Source organism: Maniola jurtina, chromosome 5 (genome assembly GCF_905333055.1).
Source record: "Maniola jurtina chromosome 5, ilManJurt1.1, whole genome shotgun sequence".
NCBI classification, from domain to species: domain Eukaryota; kingdom Metazoa; phylum Arthropoda; class Insecta; order Lepidoptera; family Nymphalidae; genus Maniola; species Maniola jurtina.
The window spans coordinates 13,744,452-13,764,514 of NC_060033.1; the positions used below are offsets into that span (position 1 = coordinate 13,744,452).

The 20,063-nt window shown below is 40.5% G+C and overlaps 1 protein-coding gene and 2 long non-coding RNA genes across 4 annotated transcripts in view; 1 reads left to right on the forward strand and 2 right to left on the reverse strand.

Moving 5' to 3' along the window:
* LOC123865322 overlaps positions 1-20,063 on the reverse strand; it is a 38,718-nt gene that overhangs the window by 11,654 nt on the left and 7,001 nt on the right. The window contains exons 2-8 of one of the 2 annotated variants that reach the window (XM_045906283.1): positions 3,780-3,925; positions 3,062-3,250; positions 2,627-2,794; positions 1,926-2,076; positions 1,188-1,344; positions 745-894; positions 388-569 (exon numbers count right to left, since the gene is read on the reverse strand). In XM_045906283.1, the coding sequence (XP_045762239.1) occupies positions 388-569; positions 745-894; positions 1,188-1,344; positions 1,926-2,076; positions 2,627-2,794; positions 3,062-3,250; positions 3,780-3,925 (1,143 nt within the window). Of the gene's footprint in view, positions 1-387; positions 570-744; positions 895-1,187; positions 1,345-1,925; positions 2,077-2,626; positions 2,795-3,061; positions 3,251-3,779; positions 3,947-20,063 lie in introns of both variants that reach the window. The other variant, XM_045906282.1, reaches the window with a different exon arrangement.
* LOC123865336 lies at positions 5-20,008 on the forward strand. Its single transcript, XR_006795961.1, has 3 exons — positions 5-15; positions 5,402-5,404; positions 19,858-20,008. It is a non-coding gene; the product is annotated as an uncharacterized LOC123865336 (long non-coding RNA).
* Positions 6,035-19,921, reverse strand: LOC123865337. Its single transcript, XR_006795962.1, has 3 exons — positions 19,849-19,921; positions 9,818-9,828; positions 6,035-6,046 (listed from the first exon to the last, which is right to left on the reverse strand). It is a non-coding gene; the product is annotated as an uncharacterized LOC123865337 (long non-coding RNA).

Sequence of the window (20,063 nt, forward strand, 5' to 3'; positions counted from 1 at the left end):
CGAGAAATGAAATGGGTGAGGTGATAACCATCGGTTACAGGCAATCTTAAAGGAGCCTAGCGAACTTCACAGAAGTGTGCAAATGTGTGCGTAAATGCTGGTGTACATTTTATTCTTTCATTCACATAGCCCGATGGGAGGTGGCCTATAGGTTTACGTATTCTCTGAGGCACTGAGATTGTAACGCCACCAATTTCCTAACGCCATGCTACAATTGAGAATTTCTTGACAGCAAAATCAAATTTTTTGGTTCAACCCAAGACTTGGGCTCTGGATGTCATTTACGGTACACAAATAAACTAGCCACAAGGCCAACGAAGCAATTATATATCTTAACGCTTCTACTACTGACTACAACAAATTGTGTCCCATTATCGCATGTCATACCTTGTGGGAATCCCACAATATCCAGCGGGCGTTTCCGCTTCGCCAACAAGCGCGTCGAACAGCGCTTCGAGCCGTTCGCCCAGCGCAGTCTTCACGCCACTAGTGTACTCGTCGTCACTGAACCCGTTGTTGGGACGACCACGAATGCTTGCTCGGATTATGTTCCGTTCACTAAGGTGGAGCTGGAAGAATGTCAAAAATATCATCAGATTATTTGGAGAATAATTTGCTATACCCATAAAGGTTGTTATATTAAACTTTATAATACCTTTTCGAGAAGTAATAAAGTTATTTGGGATTAAGTAGATTAAGTTAAGTAGCTCAGAGGCAGAGTTTTGGAACATATTGCTATATCACCTTGAGATCCTTCTGCAAATTAGCCAGCCTCCGCTGTAGCTCGCGCTGGTGGTCTGCGTCAGCGTCGGCGTCCGTGGCCGCACCTGTTCGACACACCCACACGCAGCGACGAGCCGCCTCCGAGCTCATCAGGACCGTATGTTGGACTTCCTGAAAGATCACATCGTCAGCTACAACCACTATAATTCGCTAAAATTAAACTATAATTATTTTCAGTAGCAGTTCGGAGTCGGAAAGCTGGCCATGGTGGTAATAAGCCTCCATGTCACAGAGAACACGTAAAGCCGTTGGTCCTGCGAACGATATCTCTCCAGTCGTGTAAGATTGCAGTACAATCAGAATATGAAGATGTGTTTCCGCAAAATAAAATCCCCTGCGCAGTTGACTAGTCTTCACTATGATTGGCTGCCGTGGCTGAATTGGGTCAGGACAACATTATATACCTGTTCTAACACAGTGGTGAGGTAGGCATCGCAAGCTTCCTGCGGCAGGGTACGCACGAGGACGCTCAATGCGCGCGCCATCTCCCGTCTCCAGCGAGCCGGCGCACCGCGCACTAGCCGGTAGCAGGGCGGGGTTGTACTGCTGTCTAGACTGTACCTGTTAACGAAGTTTACTAGTGTGATTGGTTTTTACGACAATGCTTGTAAGGACATACAAAACAACTTAGAAAAATCAATTGCTGGCATGCCACATGCCACCAGACAGGCATGAGTAGAGCAAACTACTTTTGCTGTCAAACCTAAGAATATTGGATAGTACAATGTACCTGTGAATGAAATGTTGGGTTTTTTGGGGAACAAGAGAGTTATGAGAGATAATAAAATTGTGAAATATTTCTGGGTTAAACATAAAACCACCAAAAATTGCGAGTGGCTATTTCTTCTGCATTTTTTCCGTGCCGATATGGATTTTGCCCTGGATGGAGTGATGTGAGCGTAATTCAGCTAGATTTGTCCCTGGGCTAATAGCTCCTATCAAGCTTGCAAAGGCCAGTAAAACCTTGGAAGAGCTTGGAGTCTTATACTATAAGACATGCATATAAATGGATTTTAGTGAAAGCCATGATTTTATCTTTGTGTCTGTATGGCATTGAAACAAGTATTTTCATATGTTTATCACAAAGTTGGTTACTTATAATGGGTCAAAAGTCGGGAAAATCATGAGCGATTTATCATTACCATTTATTCAGCAAGGTCTTGTCATTCTCGTCTTCAGCGGCTTCGAGAGCCGCTTTGAAGTCGGCACATTCCAGGGTGTGAGGCAGCAGCGGCGTGCCGAGGTTCGAGTTCAGGAACAGCACTGGGACCACGGCTCCTAATTCTGACTGACCTGAAACGATTAAGTGAAGTGTCATTCTGCCTACTAAATATAAACTAATAAATGTTTATATAAATTGTGAAATTTGTAGAAATTGAAACTGCATCTTTCTGGATTGAGCGCCTTGAGAGCGTTAGTTGTTTAGACATGATTCTCTTACTGTTGATGCTGGAAATTCTGATATTTAATTAAGTACCTACGAGTACATTTGCCAGTCTAAGCGACTATATTTAATAGTGACATCTATAGTAAGGACACCCACAAACTTCCATCCGAAAAGCGTCTTCTTGACTTCCTACAAATCATTTTCTCTCACTTCCTTGTCCATATTAAATGTTACTCTCAACTTTCTAGGCCTGGCGTCACTTTGACAGGAGATTCCCGCAGCCTGTCGAATCCACTTCTCCTGTTTCCTCCTCGATATCTTCGCTCCCACTTCCTCTCCCATCCTCCGTGCTCGTCTAATCTTTCTCCTTTTCGCGTCGTCTTCTCCGTCATCGCCACCGTATGTTCTAGCCGCTCGGTCTCTTGTAGGGACGTATTAAAGTTTTCAGATACTCACGTGCTAGCTCAGAGACGCACAGCACAGGGAACCGATGGTCACGTTGCTGCTCGAGTGGCGAGCGCCAGTGCAGGTCCGCTATGTGCACCCGCCAGCCACGCTTCCTGGCGCGAACCCGCAGACGCGCGGCCACTCCGCAGTGCAGAGCCCCCTTTTCCGCGCAGCAGTCTGTTGACAGAACAGAACTTTACATTTATATTCTACAACTAGCTTATACCCGCTTATGAATTTTCAAAAATCCTTCCTTAGCGGATATCTACGTGATAATAGCTATCTGCATGCCAAATATCAGCCCGATTCTTCCAGTAGTTCCAGTTTTTACTACTGACTGATTTTGTCTGTGAGCTGTTGTGCAGTAGAGCATACCTTTTCGTCACCTTCAATCGATTAGGTCAACAATTTAGGAAATTGGTCAGTGAATAAAGACAAACTTACCCTGTGAATCCGCAGCACACACGTAGATGACCATCGCGCGCCGCCTCCTAGTCCGCTGGCCGGTGATCCTGCCCAGCAAGTAGGAGCGATGCTCTTCCGGTAGCTCGGCCACGTTGGCAGGCATCGGTAGACCCACCACATCCTCGCGAGTAGACGCGCAAGCCACCGGCGATGATAGAGAAATGGAGTCTGGAATTGGCGGAGATAATAGCATTTTTGAGAAGGTCACTTCTCAAAAATGCTAAAAATCTTTACGTGTCTTCGATGATTCGCCGTAAACTTCGTAAAAAGTTTCACTAACTTTCGGTATTTTTTAAATTAACAGTGAAGAAACGACCAGGTAGATCATCTGATGTAGGTACCAATAGGGATTACTACACAGTCCAAAAACATCTGCAGCAGTTAACGCTGTTACCGGAAATTTTGCTTATTGCTGTATTTACCCCTTGAATGGCAGTTTGTGTTCACCATGTGTTCGCCTATGACACAGTCTAGAATAGGTTTACAGCTCAGCCTGATACTGCATCATACGCACCAATGCTCACTCAATGCATGGCGCTGATGTTTAACTGAATCGCGGGTAACATTACAGGCAAACGATTATAATATAAGCTAGTTAACTAACAAAGCGAAATAGTCACTTGATTAAGCTTCCGAATAAAGAGAAAGAAAAAAATTGGTCAATATAATTTTTTTGTATAATAGGCAATATCACTACCTGAAACACTAGATCCAACAGGCGGGCGTGGTCCTTTAAGCTGCGGCTTCTTGTCCTTGAAGGAAGGCACCGGCTCCAGCAGCTCCTGCGCCGGTTGCTCAGCGCTCGCGTCTATCGAGGGCTTGGTGACTCGGTAGGACGGGGACCTGCGAGCGCAGCAGTTTGGTCTACGCTATGTTAATATGCCATTTTCAACCTTAAGATAAGGGGCTACAATTTAATTAAGAGTGAAGGCTTCGTGACTTGGACTGATGGGGACCTGCGAGCTTAGCAGTGTGGTGTATATGCAATTTTCAACTTTAACACCACAGCCTACGATTGCTTTCAGATCAACTCTAGCTCTACGCCCTCTCTACAAAACCTCTACGCCGTAGCTCCTACATGAAAATCTTCAAGATAGAAGTATATTTTTGATGTCCATTTTGAAAATCATAGGTATAATTATCCATTCTATTATTATATTGTATGTACAAAATGTCTGTCTGTCAGCTATGGTTTTCACGGCCTATCTACTTAACCGTTTTTGACAATTTTTGGTACAAAGACAGCTTGCATCCCAGGGAAGGACTTATAAGCTACTTTTTATCCCAGAAAATCAAAGAGCTCTCACGACATTCTTAATAAATTTTGCATCCTGGAAACGGACATAGACTACATTTTATCCAGAAAAATCAAAGAGTTCCCACGGGATTTTTAAAACTGAACCCGCTTATGAAATCACGGGCATTGTAAAGATACATGTACGATAAATTCTGCAGGTACCTATATCCTGAGCTAAAATTTCGGAAATGCGAAAAATATTAACAATTTCCCGAAAGCACCGTTCCAGATTCTTCCGCCTTGATCCCAGAATTCCGATAATTTGTTTCCTCGCGACGGAATGTCAAAAATGCTTTGATCAAAGAATGTGGATGTGGAATAATATTTTAGCTTTCACCTCAGCGTAAGTTCTAGCGCAAACGAACGATTATAATACGTTGTGATTTTTAAATTCTGTGAAACTAAAATGCGACACTGAAAAAAGACTCGCTGACTACCGGCGAGAATTCTCTCTCCACTAGTTTGTGGAAGCAACAAAAGCTATCAAAGAGAAATATCCCATCACACTCGTAAACTAGTTCACAGCCAAGCGATAAAACTATCCCAACCATACACTTGCTTCTCGTTACTCGCCAACTTGTTTCTAGTTTTTAGCTAAACTCGTTTCTTGCCATAGTCGGCGGTCGGACAACTGTCTAGGTCTGGTAAGTAGTAAATAGGTATATGAAATCCTTAAAAACTGAGCAAACCATAAAACGCCTATCTAAACCACACAATATACGAACAAAACCATATAGTCCTATAGCCACAGTGTAGTGTACACAGCGTACACAAACACACAGAGTAATTGTTCAGGCACAGGCGTGGCCGGGGGAGGGGCGCTGACGTCACCGTGACGTCAGCCGCGTAGACTCGACCCAGATACAGCAGGGTTGCCTTCGCGCTCGCTTCCGACCCGCTTAATTAAACGTCCTTCGCAGCTTCGGCGGAATACCAATACATACGCGAAACCGTCCAAACTTAAATTATTCTTAGCGTATTAAATATTGTAATCATCGTTACTATAGAGCGCGCAAAATTAGTAGGTATCTAGTCCAAACTGAACACAAGGCGTATTACTATGCATTGTGCATTGTACAACAAGGTCAACAAATCATTATTAAATACCAACTTAGATTAAAAATACGGGTAGTCGTGTTTTGTTTGCCAAAAAATAACTGAAGAAGTAAAAAAACACATTTGAAAGTTGCCCATAACACTCCCCGGCATACAAGTTATCTCTGTACCCGTCAAACCCGTTTAAACAGATGGCCCGCAAAAAGCTAAAGGGCAGACAAACAGACCCCTTCGGTCTTCGCATTTATAATATTAGAAAGCAAGTCGAAGACTACACGGGTAAATCACACACACACGGGGAAAACGTTGCTTTCCCCGTGTGGTCTTCAATTTGGTATGGATTTGACTAGCATAACATATATAACAAAACATAAGTACGACTAAGCATAATGCTTGAGTCATTCGTCAAAAATTAAATTTTATTATAAAGATGCAGGGGACAACCCTAAGCGCACAGCTTTCAAATATTTGAACCGCTTTGTTGTTAGCTTTGTTAGCTCATAGAACTTTTGCTAATAATGAAAAAAAAACCAAAGCTGACCTGGGAGTATTTTCTATCATTTTATTTTTCAGCTAAGACCTATTTAAAAGCATTAAGTACTTGTTTGAAACTTACTTCCTTATTTGGAACTTTTTTTTTTCTTTATTTATTTAAGGGCTTTTATACCTTTTATATGTACATGTCAGCTTATTAGCTCGCTAGTTACATAAACTATGTATAGCAATAGTGTCTTGGACTGTAGTAATAAAATGATGTCATGTTTTGTAAAGCGGTAGTTTATGGAGCTACCATAGACGTACAATTTTCGCTTCGGGAGCTACAGTTAATCATTTAAAAAAATGAAATTTAAATTTTTCGAAATTTTTAACATAATTGATTATTTATTATTAACGTCACGCTTAACGGAAGGCGATCAATGACATCACAAGCCGATAAACGACAAATATTTTCAATTTTTTTTTGACATAAAAATTTTTCCCGCAGAAATAACTCTATTTTGATGTTAAAAATATTTTATTGATTATATGTTAATGGATTTTATATTTATTTTTATACTTATTAATTATTATTATAAGCCTTAGCTCAACGGTTATAGGAGCGGACTGAAATCCGAAAGGTCGGCGGTTCAAACCCCACCCGTTGCACTATTGTCGTACCCACTCCTGGCACAAGCTTTACGCTTAGTTGGAGGGGAAAGGGGACTGTTAGTCATGATTCACATGGCTAATATTCTTTAAAAAAAATGTTAAAAATAAATAAACATTATTATTTCTATTGAATTATTCTATTTAATAATGAATTCTAGTCCCATAAACTACCGCTACACAAAACATCACATTATTTTATTACTGCAGTCTGAGACCCTATTTCGATTCATGATTACGTAGATATACGATGATAATCACAACTTCCGTGTTAGCCCCCGAGTTTAATAAAGCGGATTGTGTACTCTCTCAACAGAAAAGTAGACGCGATAAAACAAATGGCAAACACGGAAGGTATTTTAACCTAGAAAGCTTTACTTAGAGCTATTTAAATACATTGCTTCTAGTAGAGGAGTCCTGCTGCGTTCCAACTTCCAATACACATTTACTTAAAGAAAGTAGGTACTCAACTACCTACCTCTCTAAAGTAGGTATTTTGCAAAACTCTACGGAGATTTTATTTTGTACTAGCCGACGCCCGCGACTTCGTCCGCGTGGATTTAGGTTTTTCGAAATCCCGTGGAAACTCTTTGGTTTTCCGGGATAAAAAGTAGCCTATGTGCTAATCCAGGATATTATCTATCTCCATTCCGAATTTCAGCCAAATCCGTCCAGTAGTTTTTCTGTGAAGGAGTAACAAACATACACACACACACACACACACACACACACACACACATACAAACTTTCGCCTTTATAATATTAGTGTGACTAGAAGATGCCAGCGACTTCGTCCGTGTGGATTTAGGTTTTTAAAGATCCCGTGGGAACTGTTTGATTTTTGTGGATAAAATGCCTATGTCAATAACAGGGACGCAAGCTACCTCGTTACCAAACATACAAATTGGTTAAGCGGATGGGTTTTTAGGAATCCCGTGGGAACTCTTTGATTTTCCGGGATAAAAAGTAGCCTATGTCCGTCCCCGGGATTCAAGCTAACCCTGTACCAAATTTCGTCAGAATCGGTTAAACTGTTGGGCCGTGGGTAGCAGACAGACAAATAGACACACTTTCGCATTTATAATATTAGTATGGATTTACGGAAATAAAATTGCAATAAACACGAGTAGAATTGTCTGTACTTCGAAATCTATCGTAATATTTGTACTTGGCAAAGTTTGCCCATATTGGAAATACCTACTTATGTGGCTAGTTACTTTTCAAGATGTTCCTTGTTCCAAACAAAACCAAATCACGGCCAGTTTTTAGGGTTCCGTACCTCAACCGTTCCGTCCGTCGACTCGTGTCTGTCAAGAAAACCTATAAGGTACTTCCCGTTCACCTAGAATTAGGCAGGTAGGCAGGTCTTATAGCATAAGTAAAGGAACAAATGGTACCTACCCAATTTTAATGAATACTTTGAGTTTGTGTATGCCCCGAAATACTCGTAGGTCGGTCTGTTTTTGTTTTGTTGAAACACATTTTAATTTTTTTTTAATGATGTAACCACAAATTCACGGTTTTCAGATTTATTCCTGTATTTGTGCTATAAAACCTACCTACCTGCCAAATTTCATGATTCTAGGTCAACGGGAAGTACCCTGTAGGTTTTCTTGACAGACACGATGGACGGACGGACGGAAAGACAGACAGACAGACAGACAACAAAGTGATCCTATAAGAGTTCCTATAAGGAACCCTAAACAGATAATAAAAGAATAGAAAAGTAAAGAATCCCCAGTTCGAATATTTTAGTGCCTATTTTCTCTGAAAATATACTTAGATAAAGTTTGGCAAAGATAAATTTAATACAAGTCGCGAGAGAGCCCGGAATACCAATATTGACTTTGGAGACTCGGTCCTTGTTTGAATTTATAGCTGCACCTACTCACTAAACTTATGTTATAGCTATCTAGTTGTGTTCTTACTGATTGAAGAACATAGAATTTTGATATAAATACATATCTATACTATTAATACTAATAAATAAAATTGAAATGACTGTGTCTGTTTGAACGGGCTAAGGAAGGTCCGAAGGAATGGCTGAACCTATTTTGACGGGACTTTCACAGACAAGTAGAAGATTAACCAAGGAGTAACATAGGCTACTTTTATAACCGACTTTAAAAAATAGAGGAGTTGTGTTTTTCTACCTATGTAATCTCGGAGAAATCTCGGAGATCTCCGAGATTTCTGAACAGATTTGCGTAATTTTTTTTTAATCGATAGAGGAACTTTGTGACATTGTTACATAAAAAAATTGGATTCCAACTCCTCAATCCTGATGCTGCAGGGGATCTGACCAATCCACACAAGCGAAGCTGCGCTGCGGGCATCATCTAGTATTAAGTAAGCTTTACTCATAAAAATGTTCTAAATTATACTCGTACAGTAACACTACTGAAGACCTCATTAACACCATAACTATCGCGTAACTTTAAAAAAACCAAAGACAGAAATTTTTGTTTCTAAGAACGTATCTACAATATAGGTATTCAGAAGAGAAAGTGCTGGCGAGCGTGCTAGGGTTCCATCCATCCATTCATTCATCAGCCTGTATGCGTCCACTGCTGGACATAGGCCTTTCCAAGAGCGCGCCACCAAACTAGTGCTAGGGTTACTTCAATATTATCTAGTCCACAATATATTGCCAGGCAGGCTGATGCGGAATACGTCACGTGTTCTAAACCGGCAGAATGTAACAAGACGGCGTAAACAATCGTTAAGTCACTGTGTCTAATTGCGCTGGCAGCCGACACGGGCATCAAACTTGTTCACCACTTCAAGCTATAACACGGCGAGTGACAGCTGATACGTTCTATTTGTTCACCACTTCAAGCTATGTAAATTAAAAATTTATAACACCCCCAACAAGTGAAGGTTACAGTAACTAGAAAAAAGCTGACAACTTTCAAACGGCTGAACCGATTTTCTTGGATTATTGCTAAGAACACTCTCGATCAAGCCACCTTTCAAACAAAAAAAAACTAAATTAAAATCGGTTCATTCGTTTAGGCGCTACGATGCCACACACGTCAAACTTATAACACCCCTCTTTTTGAGTCGTGAGTTAATCAATTGAAAAGATGGGCCATAAAAAGCTAGCACACACACAAACAGACAGACTTTCGAATTTTATCACGTTTCTTTGATCTCTTCACTTTCTTAGTGAACACCCCAGTGCTTTCCATGCAAACGTAGTTTTGTTTTGATTTGAATAGGAACCATAATCAAACTCAATGAAATGCTGTAGACACGTTCTAGAAACAAAAATCTGTGTCTATGGTTTGTCAAAAAACTTAGCATTTAGGGCGCCTTCAAATTGGCCGTGCTGCTTTGAAAATCCATAGGTATAAATAAAATCGCGCGACTGATGCGCTACACCCACGCTACGGACGCGCGTTAGTTCATTGATCGAAATTATATGGATTTGCAAAGCAACGCGACCACTTTACGGCTTTGAAGGCGCCCTTAGAGCCAAGGTACTCATGACCCAGTCCTTTTGATTTCACACTAATATTATAAAGGAGAAAGTTTGTATGTGTGTGTGTATGTGTATGTTTGTTACTCCTTCACGCAAAAACTACTGGACGGATTGGGCTGAAATTTAAAATGGAGATAGATTATTACCCTGGATTAGCACATAGGCTACTTTTTATCCCGGAAAATCAAAGAGTTCCCACGGGAATTTTAAAAAACCTACATCCACGCGAACGAAGTCGCAGGTATCAGCTAGTTAAGGAATATTGTATTCGTATGTTATCAGTTCTTTCTTTCTTCTCTCTGGGCTGGTTTCCGCACCTAAACTTTTCCGTTTGTAGTGCGTGCGTGGCCCCTCAACGCTATCCAGTTATCATCGTGGTTATCACCCATTAATTTACTTATTAGGTCACTCGGTAATGTACTGTGAAGTAATAGATGTAACAGGCGTAGCCAAATCGTAGCATTATAAATAGCGCATACCTAACGCAAGCATTTGGTGACACAATATGTTTTCATCGTGGTGTTATTTTTAACCGCGGCGCGACGCGCGGTCAGTGTCTGTCTTGACCTGAGCACTGAGCACTGGCAGAGTGAACTAGAGTGAGGAAACTCCAGGGATGTACCATATAATAATTTTATTCTTGTTGTACTAAGTATTAGTACTTAAAATTTCTTTAGGAAACTCTCGGTTTTGATCTTGAATCGAGATCTGTCAAATACTTAAATTAGGCTAGGGACGTGAAATTTTGATTTCATGATAAAAAAGAGTTTTTCATAGGCTACCTAACGTCAAATGTAGGTAACATAGGGGAGCCCCCCCTGAAAAATAATTGAATTTAATTTCTAATTCAATTTTTGGTGGTTTGGGGTCAACGTCCTACACCAAATACCAAAATTTCATATTTGCAACTCATTTATTCCATGAGCTAGAGACCTGTGACACGAGGACAGACACTATACAGACAGACAGCAGACTGACATTAATAGGGCTCCATTTTTACGTTTTACGGAACCCTAAAAATGAAGATGAAGTACAGTACCAACCTAACTTATTATAGGTATAAGTAAAGTAAAAAGATGAAAGGTAAGCGAAGCTAAGATAATTTTTAATATAGGTTCTAAAAACAAAAGTTCGCGCCGAACGCAAATATTGGTTTTCAGCTCGAAATTTTACTTTTTAGGGTTCCGTACTTGAAGGGTGCCAACGAGACCCTATTACTGAGCCTCCACTGTCCGTCCGTCTGTCTGTCAGCAGGCTGTATCTCGTGAACCGTAATAGGTAGAGAGTTGAAATTTTTACAGAATGTGTATTTAGTCATGTGTCAGTTTCTTTAAATCCAGCCATGGATGTATAAATACTCAATCCACCATAACTTCTAAATGCGTCAACAGATTTTATTTTTTATTTTTATTTTATTTTATTTATTTATTATTTTACGGTACGCCCACAGCATGTTCACAAAACACTTAAAAATACAATAGTATAGTCTTATTCAGTGTGACACACCACTTACGGGCACACACAACTCATGCAGGTAACACAATGTAATATACATGACCGATCGCATAATATTAGTACATAATAAATTTGGAAAAGTTATATAGCTCCGAAGGATAATAAAACAAAAATAAGATAATATTAACAAATATTACCTAAAAATAATGACTGAATTTACTTATTTCTAAATATTTGTTATAAGTTTTTAATTATTAACTACGCAATTAAATGTGATTGAAATAACTACAAAATTAGGAACTGGCCGATTAATTTCTCAAAACAGAGACAGCCGCCGCAATACGTTTTTTAAAAGTAATCAAACCCTGCCGAAAAATGTCGACTTCCTCTTGAGCGCTGGTAAGCTCATTGTAGATACGGCTTAAGCGATTTAAGGCAGAGTTGCTACCCAAGTTAGTTTTATACACGCTAATCCTTAAAGTATTCCTAGAAGGTGTTCTTTTAGACTTCTTTGGAATAATGAAGTAAAGAATTTGTAGTAGGTCGGGAGCATCTACTGTACCATTTACAAGTTTATGCAAGAAGGACATGTCGGCAATACAGCGACGATCACTGAGAGAGAGCATGTGGAAGTGCTCAAGCCTAGCTTCATATCCAGAACGATAAGGACAGGTGCGATCTCGGTAGGCTAAAAATTTTGTAAAATTTCGCTGTACTTTCTCGATTCTTGCGACGTGAACGTGAATTTCAAGAATGTATCGTTCATGTTGGCATACTAATTCTGTATTAATGGACACTACGAGCATTAGTAAGCTATATTTTTTTTAAATTCAATATGCTAACTGCAATGACCCATCTGGCGCCATTTTCAAGTAACGTAATGATTACATACTCTTTGTTTTCAATTTTACTTGTAAGTTGGCTTTTTGGCAGGTACCTAAGTGGTGTTTTTAATTATTTTTAATTACTTATTTAGCTTGTTCGCTGATACACAAAAAACAATACGAATTGCACTTTATTGCGCGGTAGCAACATTCACTATTTTTTTGAGTATCTTGTTTAATTTATTTAAACGTGTTTGCAGAGTGATCCTTTGTGCTACGCTCGTAGACTTGGTCGTAGACCTACAGTAGGTAGTTATGTAGTTTAGCTTGTAGTTCAGTATGTAAATGAATGTGCCAGATTAATCACAAATAATGAATGAGCTGGCTCTCTATTTGCGCTACCCGGCAGAGCAACACTGTATACCTACGACTGCAGCTGACATCACATCAAAGTGAGCAGTGATCCAATTCATCAAACTCATTGGACATCATTTGTTGGTTCTATATTGCTGCTTTACTGAGTGATGTTAAAACAATGTTTCGTAGAAAACCTTCAATGGAGTAAAAATAAATCTCAAATGAGCTCGGTGGCAATCATTCAGTGTTGAATACTTAGCGAATCATTCCGCAGGTGCGAAGCAGCGCGCCAACTAATGACGAATCGCATCATTAATCTTTGGTATTCTACATCGTTGTAAAAAGCAGTGATCGCGGGCCGGGCCCGGGCCTCCAAGACGAGTTACGAAACCCCATAAATTTTCGGAATCATGAGTATTTTCACCAATGAGATGCCAATGTCCTCCACATTGATCTCACGTTGAGGCAGTCAGTCAGTAAGTCATATGGAAGCGGACTGGGAACTTGGAATAGGTATGGCAGCCTTGTTTTACCCCGTACCTACCCCTTGTCGGTCTCTACGCGGGCCACGGTACTGTAGGTACTTATAGGTAGGAATCACTTGGCGGCACTGTTTTGCCGGTAGGGTAACTAGCCACGGGCCATGGCCGTAGCTTTCATTCAGAAAATCGAATCACAATCAACCAACCACGCGATAATCGGGATTAGGAGAGCTTCATAAATACATGCAGACAATGGCGAAGAAAATGTTTTTGTGTGCGTGGCATGAGTCGTGACGTCAGTTTACGTCACAAGGTAAGTTTATGTGTGTGCGTGACATGAAACGTGACGTCACGCATACGTCACCACTCACCAGGCAAGTGCTGCCTGTGCGACCTACTTAAATATGATACCCGCGACTTCATCCGCGTAGATTTAGGTTTTTTAAAATGCCGAGAGGTCTCTTCGATTTTCCGGGATACAAAGCAGCCTACATCTGACAAAATTTCATCAAAATCCGTTAAATGGCTAGGCCGCGAAAAGACAGGCAGACAGCAGACACGCCTTTGCATTTATAATATTAGTATGGAAGTATGGATTAATAAGGACTAGCCGTTTATGTGTGTGCGTGGCATGGATCGTGACGTCACGCGTGCGTCACCGAGCAAGTAGGTCGCGAGCCGCCCCGAGGAATGCGCCCGGTATGACGCGCAGTAATTATCCGACATCGACAGCGGGGAAGCGTAGCGAAGCTGCCAAAGCGGCGTAAAAATAGTCTGCCATCAGTTTGATAAGAGAAGGTGCGTAGCTTCAAACTAAAAAGCTGTGGACCCCTAAAAGCTTGAGACCTTGATCAGTTGATAGACGTTGGGGTCCCAAGATGCTGAAATGGCGCAACGTTGGCACTTATCAGGCTCCCCACGAGGTGGACAGACGGCATCAAACGACTCGCAGAAAGCCGCTAGATTCAGGGGACGCTATGGAAGGCGTCTTCGAACAATGTGTGTTACTAGTGATGACATATATATGTACTAGCGACCCACCCCGGCTTATTACGGGTGTTCCGGGATAAAATATAGCCTATACGGATTCGGAAGAATCCCTCTAAGTAATGATAAAAGAAATTTTGAAATCGGTCCAGTAGTTTTTGAGCCTATTCAATACAAACATACAAAAATATAAAGGTTTCCTCTTTATAATATTAGTATAGATATGTAGATCCGAAACATGGGCCTTATCAGAAAGCTCAGGGTCAAACGATTTCGGACGATAAGACATCTCGAAGTTTCCCGAACGCAGACCAGCCGAGTTGAATTCGGCGAGCAAACGAGCAGGCAGGTCATTACCGCCGCCCATGAACATTTGCACTACCAGAGGAACCGCCAATGCGGTGCCGACCTTTCAGGAGTGTGTTGGTCTGCCCCTTGAATAACCCTATGTTGTAATGTACCTAGCTAGGTAGGCTCAATTTCGACAAGAGGTGCGGTGTTCCCATTAGATTACAACATAGGGTTATTCTAGCTAGAATAAAGAGCCCATAAAAGCCAGACCTACGTAATAGCAGAATTTTTTTTTCTTTGCAATAACATTTCAGGAGGTTAGAACATTAAGACTTTTATGAACCCTGAGTTGGGGCGGCTTTGACAGTCAGATATCTGGTAGTAGGTAAAATTATTTTGGCCTAGATCTAGCACTCAGGGGCTCTTGGATCAAAACTACTTCAGATACTGGGTACCTGGATAAAAGATATGGATCAAAGTATCAATCACAATGAAAGCAAAGCATTCTTCGGGTGTACCTTTTTTTTTTAATTATATAGACTAGCGCTTGGCTGCAATCAGACTCGCTAGCAAGTGATGATGCAGCCTAAGACCACAGCTGTGCTAAGACGGAGCGCGCATGCCTAGAATTTGCCTATTCACTCTTGACTTGAAGGTACCCATATTATAGGTGGAAGGGAAAACTGATGCCGGAAGGGCGTTCCACATCCTCCGCTACAAAAGATCGCAAAATGTAGGAGTTCAGAGATTCCCATAATAAATGAGTGTATCCTTGAAGATGTTCCGGTGGTGGCGCGAAACGTGCGTAATGGTCTCTTTGTCTGGGCAGCGGCACGCACAGGCTGCGTGACCCACTCACCCAGTGCCTCGAGTGACGTCATGCGGCCTTTGTTATATCATTATGACGTAGAACATCTCCTTGCGCTTTGATTAATTGAAACAATACGTAATTAAACAATTAAAAAACCATGACTGCCACAAACGAACTAAAAAGTAAAATGATTCACATTTGAAAAGGGCACTATACAGCCGCCATATTAATTTTTTTAGCCAGATGAAACTAACTCCAAATCTGTTTAAAGTTATGGTGGAGTGGGTGGAATTAAGTGTGATTATATAGTTATTGTACCCTGAAAACATTTGTAAGCACATTCCTTTTAAAAAAAAAATGGTTATTATTTTCTTAGATTAAACAACAGAGGTAATATTATATCTATTTCGTAATTTCTATATTTCATAAGGAATTAACATTTTGAAATCACAGACAGATACTGCAATTTAGTTTATTTGTATCTTTAGATTTTGTTGAAACAAGCCAACGCCACATCACTACAATATCATATTTAGCATGTTCTCGATATAAACTATAGGGCGGGCATATTATTAATTATTGAAAACGACATTTAGGTCACTAAGTATAGCCAAATACTACATCATCCTACCTAATTATCAATGAATAATAGTCCATTGACAACAGAGAATTACTGATTAAATTATGAATAATATCACGAGTCACATTTATCCTACGATAGGGCCAAATGCCAAGTCCAGTTGAGGCTTAGACAAACAAAGCGCGATGTAACTTCACGGCAAGACGTCACACGGAACGCGCGCGTACTAGTGTACGATTTCGTAATGAAATAAATGAAATGATTCTTTATTTTGCGAAATGTGAGTAACAATGGTGGTAGGTATATTGACAGGTCCTTAGTCCTTCACATTTTGCCATTTGTGTATGGCGTGCAAAATATATAGTTAGACTATTAATAATTACAATAAATAACCAATAAAAATAAGAATATTAATTGAGATTGAAATGACCACGCGACCCATGACAGTGAGATATTACAGTTGGTTAGGTCCACCAGTTCATATTAGAATTCGTTCGAATTTAGTTCGTATTAGAATTTTTATCTTGCACGTGTTCATTTCTAGACCAACCTGTTGGGAAACTCTGCTTTTGTCGCTAACTATGATGGACCTCATAAGAAAGTTCAGCGTGCGATGGAGAGAGCTATGCTTAGTGATCTATTTGTGTTCAAAGCAAAAATGAGGAGATCCGTAGGAGAACTAGTATAACCGACATAGCTCAACGGGTTGCTAAGCTGAAGTTGAAATAGGCAGGGTACATAGTTCGAAAAACCGTTAGAGGTTGGGGTCCCAAGGTCCTCGAATGGCGACCTCGCACCAGAAGGCACAGCTTTGGAAAACTCTCCCACCAGGTGGACAGACGACATCAAATGAGTCGCAGGGAGTAGCTACATTCATGGCGGGCGCAAGCCGCCTAAGACTAAGTATGGGGTGTGGAAGTCCCTACAAGAGACCTATGTCCAACAGCAGTCTATCACACTAATATAAAGGCGAAAATTTCTGTGTATGTGTGTGTGTATGTTTGTTACTCCTTCACGCAAAAACTACTAGACGGATTTGGGTGAAATTTGGAATGGAGGTAGATATCATCTTGGACTAGCAAATAGGCTACTGTTTATCCCGGAAAATCAATGCGTTCCCACGGGATTTCGGAAACTTAAATCCACGCGGATGAAGTCGCCGGCATCAGCTAGTCGTTTGATAATGAAAATTATGATGACTGCGTCGTACCAAGACTCGCTATTTATATAAACGTCTTGGGCAGTGAGCCTTTTATACCTGTGGTACTATTTATTATTTTGTGCTTCTAGGAGCCGCGTAGGACACATTATAGGCGCTGCGTCGCGCGTTTTCTGTGACTTTTTATGTACTCAGTGTATAATGTATATAATATATTAGGTACTATTTCTACTAAGTATATTCATTTTGTAATCAAATTATAGTTGTGACCTCATAAATACTGAATTTTGGCGGCGAATTCGTTTCAGTACTTTGTAATCTAAATGTTGCCAAGAAAAATTCATTTCGATGGGACAATTCTTTACTGCTGAATATATGTTTAAGATTGGTTTCAATTAGATTGAGAATCAGAATAGAGTAAAATGTAGAAAAATAAAATACTTACAAAATAAAAAGTCATCGTCGTCTACTTGTTTCTTTCTGCAGAATGCAGATTTTCCACCCCTGATATTACTACCTATTACTAGGACTACGCAGTTACCTACCTTTTACCTACTTACTTTCTTTTGGGGTCTCGATCGCCCGAAAAGCAAAGCCATAGTTTGACACCTACCCATGGCCTTCAAACTACGGAAATATCACATTTCACACTAATATTATAAAGGCGAAAGTTTGTAAGTGTGTGTGTGTGTGTGTGTGTATGTTTGTTACTCCTTCACGCAAAAACCACTAGACGGATTTGGCTGAAATTCGGAATGGAGATAGATAATATCCTGGATTAGCACATAGGCTACTTTTTATCCCGGAAAACCAAAGAGTCCTCCCGGGATTTCGAAAAACCTAAATCCACGCGGACGAAGTCGCGGGCGTCGGGCGTAAAATATATTTAAATATCGCTCTTCTATCTTCGCTCGCAACTTTACACTGAGATTATAATATTGCCCTTTTTGGGATTTTTTGCATCATTCTATCAGCGTCCCGTTCTCTGATTTACATTTTTTTCGGTATGTAGCGCGTTTTAACTGGGAAGAGCACCGCTTTTTTAAACTTTCTTCCCCGTTTAATGTCATAGTAGGCCTAATCTCAAAATAATTGTTGTGTGATGTTGTTTGTTGCTTATACGTAATAAATTTCATCCCTTCATTAAAGATTTTTTTAAATGAAAATATTATAATAAAACTTAAAGCTAGCCTTCTAATTACTATACAAATCATGCCCGCGTGGAATGGTGCCAAGAATACTGGCTGCATTTCCACGCTGGACAGCCAGGCTGATCCGTTGCGCAAAAAATGTGCCAGCCATTCTGTAACCTGATGAGGCTATTAAACGCGGTGAAATGTCTCGTAAAATTTTTTTAGCACTAAGACTCCATGGCCCCAGGGTCTCCACGGCAAACAGAACAAAAATGTAACTCTCAATAAGAGAGGCATACTTAAAGAATTATATTTATATTTATTTGCCTGATCTGATTAAATTACAAAAAAAAAATTCTAAGTGTGAGCTTTACCGCGGTTTTAGTTTAGAAGCCAGAAAATGTTCCTATATTTTGTTATTTACTACTTGTTTCTAATTATATTTTAACTTATCAAATCGCGTACATGTCCGTCTCGTACCTACTCTACAACGTGGATATTATCTATGAGTGTCGTCCAGAATATACAAAGAGTGTCGTCCAGTGGCGGCGACCTAGTTCCGCAATGACGCACGCTGCTTTGTTTTAGTTTACGTGTTGACACTGCCCACTGCCCACAGGCCACCACCACGACACTGCACGGTTAAAACAACATTCCCAGCAATTTATTTCAAAGGAGAGTGCTTGAAAAAACACTTCAATAAAGTTTTTTTTGACGTGACAACGTCTTATAATTCTATAGAGCCGGCTGCACGCACGAAAAAACATGACTCATGCGGCGTTACCTCGCTCTGAGGCGTTCCATGTAAGGCTTGAAGTGCAAGCGAGAGCGCGGAACGAGCGACAAAGAAGCACAATCGGCCTTTGTTGTCACGTTCAACTATCGTCAGTAAACCGACTTTACAGACAACCAATTTTTTATCACACTAATATTATAAAGGCGAAAGTTTGTATGTGTGTGTGTGTGTGTGTGTGTGTGTGTGTGTGTGTGTGTGTGTGTATGTTTGTTTGTTACTCCTTCACGCAAAAACTACTGAACGGATTGGGCTGAAATTTAGAATGGAGATAGATTATATCCTGGATTAGCACATAGGCTACTTTTTATCCCGGAAAATCGAAGAGTTCCCACGGGATTTCGAAAAACCTAAATCCACGCGGGCGAAGTCGCGGGCATCGGCTAGTTGAAAATATTTCTAGAAAACTTAAAGCTAGCCTTATCTTATTAGTATACAAATCATGCCCGCGTGGAATGGTGTCAAGAATACTGGCTGCATTTCGCGCTGGACAGCCAGGTTGATCCGTTGCGCAAAAAATGAGCCACCCCTTCTGTCACCCGATGAGCCTGTTTAACGCGGTGAAATGTCTCGTAATTTTTTTTAGCACTTACATAGGTTGAAATAATAGAGCGCACTTTGACTTTGCTTAGACTTAAGTTTCAGTTAAAACGAGATAGATTTATGCCTGCGGTATAATGCTGTCTCGTTTTAACAGTATCTTAAGTCTGAGCAAAGGCGAAGTGCGCTCTATAGATCTCAGCCTTAGACTCCATGGCCCTAGGGTCCTTTAATTAAAGTGCATTAAGTACACAGGTTTAGTATTTACGAGTACATATTCGTACGAGTGCATCATGAACAGTGACACTATGGTGCCAGTCACGGCAGGACGCGAGCTGCCAGTGTGCTTAGGGATTTTACACAACACCAACGTGGATAAGAATGACAGTTACAATGTCACGATAGCAATCACCTCTGATTGGTTGACGCTCGCCCACTATTGGACTTATTGCATTGTTGCAACAATAATAGCATAAATTTAGCCAATAACAATAATTGCGATTGTAATGATGATTGATGCAGCTTTTACGGAATCGAGGCTTAGGGATTTACCTACGTGCTCTCCAAGGCACCACCAACTTAAAAA